The 11,445-nt window shown below is 45.5% G+C and overlaps 1 protein-coding gene across 6 annotated transcripts; it reads right to left on the reverse strand.

Moving 5' to 3' along the window:
* Positions 1-629: 629 nt before the first annotated feature.
* Positions 630-10,847, reverse strand: MAPDA (N6-Methyl-AMP deaminase). Of its 6 annotated transcripts, XM_088657296.1 has the most exons (11): positions 10,674-10,847; positions 8,250-8,424; positions 8,032-8,162; positions 7,241-7,301; positions 5,998-6,085; positions 5,085-5,166; positions 4,697-4,823; positions 3,955-4,035; positions 2,419-2,557; positions 1,639-1,739; positions 630-922 (listed from the first exon to the last, which is right to left on the reverse strand). In XM_088657296.1, exons 2-11 carry the CDS (start codon positions 8,313-8,315, stop codon positions 731-733), a joined length of 1,068 nt encoding a protein of 355 aa, XP_088513422.1. In that variant the 5' UTR covers positions 8,316-8,424; positions 10,674-10,847; the 3' UTR covers positions 630-730. The 6 variants fall into 6 exon arrangements, with proteins under 6 accessions (XP_088513422.1, XP_034986640.2, XP_034986643.2 ...); XM_035130749.3 differs by lacking the exon at positions 8,250-8,424; XM_035130752.3 differs by lacking the exon at positions 8,250-8,424 and having other exon boundaries at positions 1,598-1,739.
* Positions 10,848-11,445: the final 598 nt, after the last annotated feature.

An 11,445-nucleotide genomic window follows, 5' to 3' on the forward strand; every position in this document is an offset into this window, starting at 1 on the left:
CTACTAAACATCTTCCAAGACAATAATTCTCACTCACATCACAAAGAACTCATCACCCACCTACTCTCAGCAGTCAGAAACATCATAACCAGACACTGGAGGGACCTGTCAGGAGTAAGCAAATAGTACCAAATAGTATGGGAAACAGCCTTACTAGAAAAATTAACCAATAAATAAAACTGACATGGGGACAAGTAGAAGAAGACGCCTTCACCCCAGTGTGGCTCCCTTTTATCACAGCCCAACAAGACAACGACAAGAATCCACCAACAGCATACGAATCAATCAATATGGCTAACCTGATCCAAAAACACCCACCCCACTCACACATGAAAACAAAGTTCACCACAGCCAATCACAAGCAGCCACACCCTCGGCCAACCCCAACTTCTCACCACCAAAGGAACACAAGCAATAGTAAAGAGAACCCGCACAAGTGACGCTGACACAAAACCCCACACATACATTAAGTAAAATAGAAACATTGCCACCCGACCCCACCCCCACCCCCACCCCCACTCACCAATCCCCCACCTCTTTCCCCCTTTTCTTCCTAATATAACACTAACGTCTCAACAAATGAAACTGATATGTAGAAAATGTAACTTGAATAAAGATATTGCACATACTTTTGTAAACTAAAAATCTTTAATAAAAAATACATTTTTTTAAAAAAAGAAAACACTGCGCATGGAGCATGAGTGCCATAGTTGTTGGCGGTCTGATATGGCTATTCAAGCACAGATGGTTTCAGTTGATGCCACTGCTCCTTCAGTTTCGTTTTTGTATGACTGGAAGCAAAAATGCAGTTGATGGCATTGTAGGAGAGTTCCCAGATCTGTGCTTTGGATAGCTGGAATGTGTCCGCAAGCAGCTGGTACTCCTGGCTCAAGTCGGTCGCAAAAACCCCCTTGTCGTCCGTCTGGCAGTAAAAGAAAATGGTAAGAGAGTTAATTTTATAGGCTTTGGGCACTTAAAGGACTGCATCACAGAATGTTTTCCTAGCCAACAATGTAGTCTGCCTTCCAAAAATACTTTTTATATAAAGCTTTCTGTTCCTGATGTCAGTGCTGAGGGCCGTCGCTCGTGAGGCCAGAATGGTGTGGGAGGCGCCAGACAGGCCATGATGAGATGGCTCAACTAGCAGCCATTCACGAGGGGCAAGCAGAACTTCCATGCCCAGGGGCAGCATACCTGTGAATGCTGCTTGCTAGATACAAAGTAGAGGGAAGGGCTGTTGCTTTCATGTCCTGTTCATGGACTTCCTGGAGGCAGCATGGCGTAAAGGTTGGAGTGTTGGGCTAGGACCTGGGAGACCTGGGTTCGAATCCCCACTGGGTGACCTTGGGCCTTTCAGCCTAACTCACAGGGTTGTTGTGTGGAGTAAAAATGAGGATGCCACCTTGAGCTTATGGAGAAAAAAAGTGGGCCCCCAATGTAATAAATAAATATCATTTGATTGGCTGTTGTGGGAAATCACAGTGCTGCAGGATAGCTCCCCCTGATCTGGCAGGGCTCATCTTCTTATGGCAGAGAAGCAAGGCTATTATAACATGTCAGTGGGGGTCTCCCTATCGTTTGTGAAGAGGTTCTCTACCCTGGCATCTTTGTGTGTCTGGATAGCGCAGAGTGCCTTACGCAAAGCACGATGGGATGACCCAGGTTGTACCAGAATCTGAAGTGGTGTTGGTCGCTAGAAGGCACCGTCTGGCTTTTGAGGTTTGACGTCAGGCAGAGTTCTGAGAAAGACGAGAGAAGTCTGGTTCAGGAGGGGTCAAATGAGGAGAGCGAGCAGGGGAAGGCCAGCGAAAGAACTTGCCCTAAAGCGGACATGGTCATCTCGCATGAGCAAAGCCTCATTCCGGCCGAAGTGTAGCAGTGAAGACAAAGAAGCAGACCCCAGTCTGAGGGCCTTGGTGTTGCTCTGGTTGTGTCTGGGGACACATCAAAGGAATGCTTTGATGGTGTTTCCTGCTCGGCAGGGGGTTGGACTGGATGGCCCTTGTGGTCTCTTCCAACTCTATGATTCTATGACTCAACATGAGATGGTGCCAGTAGTGGCATGTGGCACCCCCGTGGCATGGAACACCTCATACCTCACTGGCTTGAGAGGCCTTCCACATGGAAACTGGCCCTGCGTTAAAGAAAGGCTTTTCCCAGTGGAAGTGTCCCCAAATCCCCTCGTGAAGCTAGAAACGGCATGTTTGATGTGGACGTTGTGAAGAAGGAAGAAGAGAACCAACGGCGGTCAGCACTAGCCACCTTCCTTCCCTCCTCTCTCACCAGGGACTCGCCTCTGCCAGGCCTGAGAAAATGCTGCCGCAGCCACAGTTATCAGCTCTGCCAACTGAGGGTGAAATGGCAAAGGGAAAGTGAACCCCAAGGACCCTCAATCTTTCCTTCAACGCCTTTCCTTACCTAGGGGTGTGTGATTTTGCCGAACCAGCTGTACAAGATCCCCTGAGGCCAAGGATGAAGAATGAAGAAATGTACCGTGTCCAATTCTGTCAGGTGGTAGGCCCAAGAGAAGCCTGGTCTCCTCTTCCTGGTTTGGGATCTGAGAGAAGACACACAGATTAACTATGCACTGTCTTTTGACCGCCCTGAATCCACCATTCAGCTTTGCGGGATGACCCCCTTTGGGTTCCAGTATCATGATGAAGGAAGAACCCCCCCCCCCCCATGTTGCCATGATTCCCCCCTGCTCACCTTCATCCCCTCATAGAATCATAGAGTTGGAAGAGACCACAAGGGCCATCCAGTCCAACCCCCTGCCAAGCAGGAAACACCATCAAAGCATTCTTGACATATGGCTGACATATATATATATATAAACACTATGGAACTTTGTTCCAATATATGATTAGGACAGTGAAACCTATATACACAAAGATTGAAAGATTAATCATTACCAACAATGGAGGAATGGTTATTAAAATTATTAGACTTATTAGGCTGAGATGGCAAAATTGACACGTTTAATCAGAGAAAAGTCACTGTTATTAAAGACTGGAAAGCTCTCATAGACCTTTTGCATGAAAAAGAAAAAGAAATAATGGCATTTTGGTTTGAAGGCTGGAGATAATGTTGGTTTATAGAAAGTGGCCATGCTGGGGGTTAGATTGGAGTGGATGAGTTGAATAATGTTTATATATTTTGCTGACAGATGAAGAATTGTAAGTTCCTTAGTTTCTTAACTTTCTTAATTTTTTTGTTCTCTCTCTCTCCCTTTCTTTTGTATCTGTGTTTTTTATCTAGATTAATGTTTTAGTCTGGATAAAAAAAGATATTTGATAATAAACTTTGTATATCTCTTTTTAAATTGTAACAAAATTTATTCAAAAAAGAAGTAGATGATTTACCCACGGACAGGAACCGCAGCTTGCCGTTTCAAGCTGCCAGCTTGAAGGAAGAAATAAAAAGTTTTGGGGAAAGATCAAAGATCCCTCCATTGCCTCCTCCCCTCCCCTGTCACCTGACTGTCCCAGTGGGAGAGACAGGAAGCAGGGCTAACTCCGCCAGGGACCTCATTCCCTGAACCAGAACCAGGCCGGCTGGCCAATCCAGGAACTGCTATTTAGAAACTGGTTTGATTTTCCTCTTCCCTCCCTCTCCCTTTCCCCTTGCGTGTCTTGTTTTTTAGATTGTAAGCCTTGTAGTCAGCCGCTTACTACAAATTTATTTATTTATTGCCCATGCACAGTTCCCATGTTACCAGTGCGAAGTGAACAGGTGGCCCCTACATAGGCGGGACTCTCACACTGCGGCTTTGCAGCGGAAATGGAGGCCATGGCGGCCTGCCAGCACTGTGCTGATGGCAAAGACAACCTGCCTTCCAGGTGATGCAGGGAACCCTGCACACATCACTTAAAATAAATAAATCCTGCTGCCACATTTAGCCTGAGAAGCTGTTCAGTGAGCATTCCTACGCAAGCCCCTGCAGCAGAACGTTACCTCTGAAAGGTGCAATGCCAGCTTCAGCCCGGCTTTTTTCGCTTCTAAGAGAGGCTCCAGAAAGTCCTTCCCATGTCCTGCCTTGAAGGTAAAGCAAAAATATAGCTTAGGAAAGAAGTTTATATAATTATGCATGTCATGGAGAATGTGGAGAGAGGCTAGAACTTGTGGGCGTCCAGAAAAACCGAATGTTGGGAGGATTCAGGACAGATAAAAAGAAAGTGCCGCTTTAAGCAGTGCAGAGTTAAACTATGGAACTTGGGTGGCTTTTAAAAAGGGGTTTGGCAAATTCATGGAGGAGGAGAGGGCTATCGAGGGCTCCTGGCCATGAGGGCTATGCTCTGCCTCCAGAGTCAAGAGGCAGTAACGCTTCTGAATGCCAGCTCCTGGAAGCCACAAGAGAGGAGGGGAGTCTTGTGCTCAAATCCTGGTTGGCCACTTTGAGAACAGGATGCTGGGCTAAATGGGCCATTGGCCTGATCCTGCAGGCTCTTCTTAGGTTCTTAAGAAACAGGTGAACAGAAGCCTTAAAACAGCCTCCACCAACCTGGTCCCCTCCAGCTGTTTTGCATTACAACTCTGCTCAGCTTGAGCCAGCAGTCCCAGCATCCACTTACGTATTTATTTATTTCCCACCATTCACCCAAAGGTCCCAAGGCTGGCTTGAATCATGATAGAAACATAGGATAGTCTGGGTGATGGCAGAGGTGTTTCTTTCTTCTTCTTTTCAAAGAAAGCTTACCAAAGGGTTTCCACTGAGGTCCAAGCCTATCACCACTCCATCTGTGGATAGCAGGAACTCTTCGGCCAGTTTGACTGTTTCCTTGGCAACTGTTTGTCCTCCTTTTCTATCCACAGATAACAGAAACCTAGAATATAGATAGCCATATTATTGCAGAAGTAGCAACCATCAGCTCACAAATGAGGATTGCGATGTAGGGACTGGTCTGGGTCGAAAATTGTACAATGGCAGCCAACTTCTTTTCCTGCTCAAGTGTGTGGGGCTCCTCTTGCAGAAAAGGCTAGGGAGACAGGGCAAACACCAGACAAGCTCTGGGAATCCTTTCCTGGGGATTGAGCACTAGAATCAGTGGCATTTAAAACAAAAGGCATCTGGCTTACAAACTTACCTAACATCTATATCCAATCCACCTTCCTTGCATTGTCTTATACCCTCAAGTACAGCTTCCACATAGGTCCTTTTGGTCATACCTATGAAGAGAAGATCTGCATTCCTTTCAAACAGAAGATATAAAGTGTTTGTGACAAACACACTCATGGCTACCCCAGGGTTTTGCTTCCTGTTATGCCTGGGCCACAGTCATGCCCCAATCCATATATCACTAAAGGTCAGACCACAACCCCCTTGCTTTCTTTTCACAGCACTCAAGCGCAAAAACAGGCTGGACATTTGCCAAGCCAGAGTTGCATTACTGCAGAAAGCCACTGGGGTCAAAAAATGGCAGGGCTTTAGCTCCATCCTGAAAGCCAGGAGGTTCCAGGAAAGGGCACGACATGAGGCTATTCATACCCAGCCCGGTCCAGTCCGGCCCACTGCACCAAAAACCTCTCTATGCCATTTAGTTATTAAAGATGTGTGCTCTCATATAGTCTCGTTTCTTCAGCTTGTAAGATGCCTTGTGTATAGCAATGTAGAAAGCTGGTGTATCCCAATTAAAAAGGGAAATGAAATGAAATAAATAAAATCTATTCCCAATAGTTATGGACTGCTTTTCACCCTAGATGAGCAATCTAGGTGGGGAACCTCCACCAGCCCTGGCCTCCCCTTTGGTCCCCAAGGGCCTTTTAGGGAAGCCCTTCCCCCCTGCCTTATGATGTCAGCTGGCGAGCAGGTTCTTCAAGGCAAGAACTTGGAGCTGCCAAGCTTGGAAGGGAGTGGCTGTTGTAAGGTATTTGGATGTTCCACTCTCCCCAAATCCTGGTGAGGGGAGAGCATTTCTTCTTGGACGTGAACTTGGGGGTCGGGGTGCTTAGTGGCAAAGAGCAGGCAATTATAAATTGAAAGGGAAATCCATTCGTTACCGGTGGTCGGCTCATCTCTGGGTGTGCTCCTTAGCTCTAGGTACTTGACTCCATCAGCAGCAAATTCCTGGACAACATCTTTTATTACCTGAAATTATAGTGGTATTTTGAACCTAGAGGCTATTCACAAAGCACGCCGCCATCGTTTCAAAGCTTTAACACACATGCCCCCCCCCCCCCGGAAAAAAAATCAAATCTGAAATTCACTCACATACCTGGTTCCATGAATCTATTTTTCAGAAACAATTATCATTAAATATAAATATATGCAAAATCTAGGATATAAAAGTTATGCTTCATATACAATTCATTTACAATCCTAACACTTCAAAAATACTGAAATGTGAATTGTGAAATAGTAAGACATGAGTCTGTATTCATCTCCATGCCTCTAAAAAGACTCCATCCATTAAGAATTAATTTTTATTGACGATTGGAATTCAGCTACATACCACTTCACTGATTTTTAATAATTGCTCCAGCTCCTCCTTTATTTAACCACTCCTTACATGCTAATATTTTTCTGTTTCTTCTGTCCATCAGTCTCAAAGCAGCACACACAAGGCAGCCTCAAATCCTGTTCAGCCAGTAAGCTGATCTTTGGCCAGTGATGATCCCCGAGTCTAAACCTGCTCTGCTCCAAGGATAACGTCTGAGTTAGGAAGGGCAAGAGAGGGCTGTGTTCCCCACTCTGAGCTCCTTAAAGGGAAGGGTGGAAGAAAAGCAGAAATATATATAAGTAATACACCCAGAATACAAAACAAAAAAGAGCCCCATGCTGGGGCAGTGATTGATTCCTTTTCATCACCAGCAAGAGACTAATTCTATGCTATTCTATGTATTTACTTACTGCATTTTTATTCCACCTTCTTCCCTCCAAGGAGCTCACGGTGGCATGGCTAGTTCTCCCCACCCCATTTCATCCCCCCAACATCCCTGTGCTACGTAAGGCTGAGAGTCACACAACACGCTTCATGGCTGAGTAGCGATTTGAACCCTGGTCTCCGGGTCCTAGTCCAACACTTGAAGCACTACACCAGGGGTTGGCAACCTGCGGCCCATGGGGGTCGTTGAACCGGCCCATGGACCCCCACCGTTTCCTTGATCGGCTCCCGTGCGCCACGCTAAACCGGCAGGCAGCAGAGCAGGGACCGCCTTCCGCGATGCTGGCCGGCTTCCCATTGGCTGCAGGAAGCTCCATGCTATGAGAACACACATTAAAATTAAGTTTGAGTTAGCTTACCATCAATATGTCTTCAGTCCTATTGGTAATCTGATGGATGATCTGGAACATCTGAAAACACCTAAAGAAACAAAAGGTTAAAAAGAGAATTGCAATGAAAAGGCATTCATCAAAACAAAGGAAAAAAGTGGCACCCCCCCAAAAAAAATCAGCCTTTTGAACTTGTTTCCAGATATCACCTTTGTTTCAAATAGATTTTTGCATTTATCATGCACCCCTTCCCACACGCATGCACCTCTGAATTAAATGTACACATAAAAGGAATATAAAATATATAAATGATATAAATATAAAATATAAAAAGGAAGACAACCTGTCATCAACATTATAATCTAAAAAGACTCAACACAAAAGGAAAATGGATAGGGAGGGAGGAGGAAAGAAACAAACCTAAAGTTCAAGCTCTTACAAGTTGTTCTAATGACCAGCTGGGATGAAAGCATTCAAGGAACAGAGGCATCAAAAGAACTGGTCCCTTGGATGCTGATGCAGAGGTCCTCATCCCTTCTCTGCTACAGCCTGTGCAGCGCAGGAGGAACAGGAGTGCCGAACAAAGAGTTTGGCCGGGAATTAGGGGGTGAGGATGCAGAATCAGGTCTATGCTTCATCTGAAGGTCAGCTGCTGCTGCTGCTATCATATGCAACCTTGCACCAGGCTGGAGTTGCAGTTCAGGGATTTCTCCATCTGACCAAGAGGTGCAGAGGGTGGGATTGGGATATGTTGTGGGAGGAGGCAGCCAGGCAGATGGTTCACCTAAGAAATTCCAGGCTCAGGCTTAAGACATACTCACTCTTCCAAGCTTCTTCTCTTGCCCTTGTTAATCGTGGTCATTCCATTATGAACCTGAAGGTCTGGTTTCTGGGCCATCAATTTCTTCATGGTAGCAGAACTGATGGAGCCATTCAGGTGGGCATGCAGCTCCTAATTCAGAAGCAAATACGAGCTCAGCTCCCCCCATATTTCATTAGAAGCATTTTAAAAACACCACCTCCCCGCCCCTTCCTTAACCTTAAGCTGTGAGTTCTTATTTCTGGCTGCCTGCACAACACAAGAGCAGGGGACTTTTTTAAGCATGAAGGCTGCATTCTCCTCTTGACAGCCTTCTGGGTGTCACAAGAAGTAGAAGCGGTTGGATCAACAAAAGTTGATAGATAGCTTCAAGATGCTTCACAGGAAGAAATTCCTACATGGGATATATAAATAAATCCTCTCTCATCATCCATTGGAACTGACTGGCAATAGAAACAAAATAAAAAAATTCCTTCCAGTAGCAAAAGGTTCATGAAAGACAAAAATAATGGTTTTTTACAGAATGAACCATTCACTTACAGAATTAACTGCATGCAGTGAAGGTCACTAACTTGGGTGGTTTAAAAATGGGGGGTTAGCAAGCTTAAGAAGCTGTCTTACACCAAGACAAACTATTGATCCACCCAGCTCAGTAAAGGGATTGTGAACATCCCTTTGGATAAAGGAATGGATCACCTTGGAAAACCATGAACTATTAGACCTAGAAGGATTTCAAAACAAATGTGGTTGGCATGCCTATTTGCAGGATGAAAAGGTAAAAATACATAAAGGGTTTAACACGCATGTTATTAAAAAATCTCTATTGAAGGTATGGGAAAGACATAAACCCCTGATGGAACCGAAGACACCAAAATGGTTGTCACCTATTGAAATAATAACAGTGAAAAAAGTAAATAATGATGGAAAATGGATAAAATATAAGGACTTAATAGAGGAAAAAGAAGGGGTATTTAAAATTAAAAAATATGAAGATGTTAAGCAACAATTGGCAGGGTGGCTCCAATATTATCAATTAAATAGTAGGTTTCAAGAAGATATGAAAAAAGGAGGGTTTATGTCGGAACCATCCCTACTTGAAAAAAGTCTATTACATAGTGAACGGAAAATCATATCAAAAGTGTAGAACACCATTCTAGAATGGGAAGTGAAGGATAAAGTTGTGAAAGAGACAATGACGAAGTGGGCAATGGATCTAGGGAAAACAATAGAAATGGATAAATGGGAAAAACTCTGGAGTGTAACATGGAAATTTACGGCGTCAGAAACAATTAGAGAAATTTTGACGCCGGTCAAAATTTATAAAATGTATAAAGTTAAAGACAATCATTGTGGGAGGTGTGAAAGAGAAGTAGGTACGTTCCTACATATCTGGTGGCATTGTCCAAAAATTAAACCTTTCTGGAATGGAGTACTAGAAGAATTAAAGAAAATATTTAAATACAACATAAAGAAGACTCCAGAATCTTTCCTATTAGGAATGGTTGAAGAGGAAGTGGCAAAAAAAGATGAAAAGATATTCTTATACTCAGTAGCGGCGGCGAGAATTTTAATTGCAAAATTATGGAAAAGTAAGGAAGTACCCACCATTAGAGATTGGCAGGAGAAATTAATCGGTTATATTGATTTGGCTAGATTGACGAATTCGATTAGGGGCGGTTCCAATAAAAAAATTATTGACAACTGGGAAAAATTTGGAGTATATTTAAAAGAACTTGGGTTTGAAACCAATATTTTGTAGTATTCCAAGGAGGAAAGTCAATGGAAGCAGTAGGAAGATAAATAATTTCATAGTCAGGATAGAAGAGAAGGGGAAGTCGATTTACAAAAGAAGATGCGAAGATAGAATGGAAGATATATAAGACAAGTTTATGATATATTTGAGAAGATGGAGTAAGTTTTGTTTGAAATTGTATTATTATTTATGTATGTATTGATTTTGTTTGTACTTTAGAAGATTGTTTTGTTTTATATCGATTTTAAATTTAATAAAGATTAAAAAAATAACAATGGTTTTTTACAGAATGAACCATTCACTTACAGAATTAACTGCATGCAGTGAAGGTCACTAACTTGGGTGGTTTAAAAATGGAGGGTTAGCAAGCTTAAGAAGCTGTCTTACACCAAGACAAACTATTGATCCACCCAGCTCAGTAAAGGGATTGTGAACATTGACCCTCTCGGTCCTATGCCTGGGGAAACCAGGGTCTGAACCTGGGACCTTTTGCATGCAAACAAGACATGCGCTCTACCAATAGGCCAGCAGCCTTCACCAGCCGGGTGCTTTCTGGAAGGCAGCAGAGCAGAGGACTCTTATTTATTGCCTATTATTTCTCGGCATACAGTACAAGGTTCTCCTGCTCCTCCTTTCATCCCCGCGACAATCCTGCGAGGCAGCGACCGGCGCCAACCACCCAGGGAGCTTCCTCCGGCGGCCTCTCCCGGGCCTGGTCCGCCCCTCGCCCCGCCACCCCTCTGGCAGCGTCTGTCTCGGGAGACGAGCCTGGAGGCGCCTCGGGGGCTGAACGTCCCGGAAAACGCCGGAAGCCGAGCGCGGAGGCCCCGGCGGCCCCGCCTGCCTCTCTCCCGCTCCCCGGCCGAGGCAGGAGCCGCTCCCAACCTCACCACTTTGGGCAGCTCCTGGTAAAAGCGGCGCGCTCCCTCGGGCTCCGCCGCCATCGTGGCGCATCTGCCGAGCTGCCTCTGCACGAATCCGCCACCGGCGCCTCCCGGAGACCCCCAGAAGGAAGCCGCCGCCGAGCCCGCGGCCGCCGCTTGCCAAGGCGCCCTTCCTTCTCCGGGACGCAAGCGGGGGGGGGCGGGGCGGGCGCCGGTTCTGCAGCGCCGCCTCCCGTTCTTGCTGGCGAAAAGCTGCCCCGCGACGTTTACTCGAGAGTAGTCCTGCAGCTACAGCGCTTCCTCGGAGGCGAGAGCAGCAGCAGCAGCTGCGTTAGCCGGATTGTGGAGCCTGCGGTGCGATGCAAGGCAGGCTTGCTAAAGGAGCTTTTGGCGGAAGCCGGAACCTAGGAGGACTGCATTTTTCAGCGCTACTGTCATATCACTATCATCTCTGCCTCTACAGACTTCAACCAGTAAAAATAAGAATCACCATCTGGCACTTTTTTGGGGCGGTGCCATTTCTACATGGGGTTTTCCTGCAAGCACTGCGAAGTGCTCAAATCCTCACTGCCCTTATAGACTGAGCCATAAAAATCATAGTCCCATACTTTGCTGTGTGACTGACACAAAAAGATGGATCAGTCCCACAGATGCTCTGGGTTGTTGTTTTTTAGAGGGACTACCCCCACCCCACCCCCACCAGGAAGACCACAGGTCCAGAGGTTTGCTGCATCACCACTGCACACAAAAACCCAGAATCCAGGTGACATTACAGGTT

The sequence above is a fragment of the Zootoca vivipara genome, chromosome 13 (genome assembly GCF_965207765.1).
Source record: "Zootoca vivipara chromosome 13, rZooViv2.hap1.1, whole genome shotgun sequence".
Lineage (NCBI taxonomy): Eukaryota > Metazoa > Chordata > Lepidosauria > Squamata > Lacertidae > Zootoca > Zootoca vivipara.

Coding starts and splice junctions, on each gene's coding strand:
- MAPDA (XM_088657296.1), bottom strand. CDS start 8,315: ATGCTTAAAAAAGTCCCCTGCTCTTGTGTTGTGCAGGCAGCCAGAAAT. Junction 7,302..8,031: donor AAGAGAAGAAGCTTGGAAGA/GTGAGTATGTCT, acceptor TTGTTTCTTTAG/GTGTTTTCAGATGTTCCAGA. Junction 2,558..3,954: donor TGGCATTGCACCTTTCAGAG/GTAACGTTCTGC, acceptor GTCTTCTCTCAG/ATCCCAAACCAGGAAGAGGA.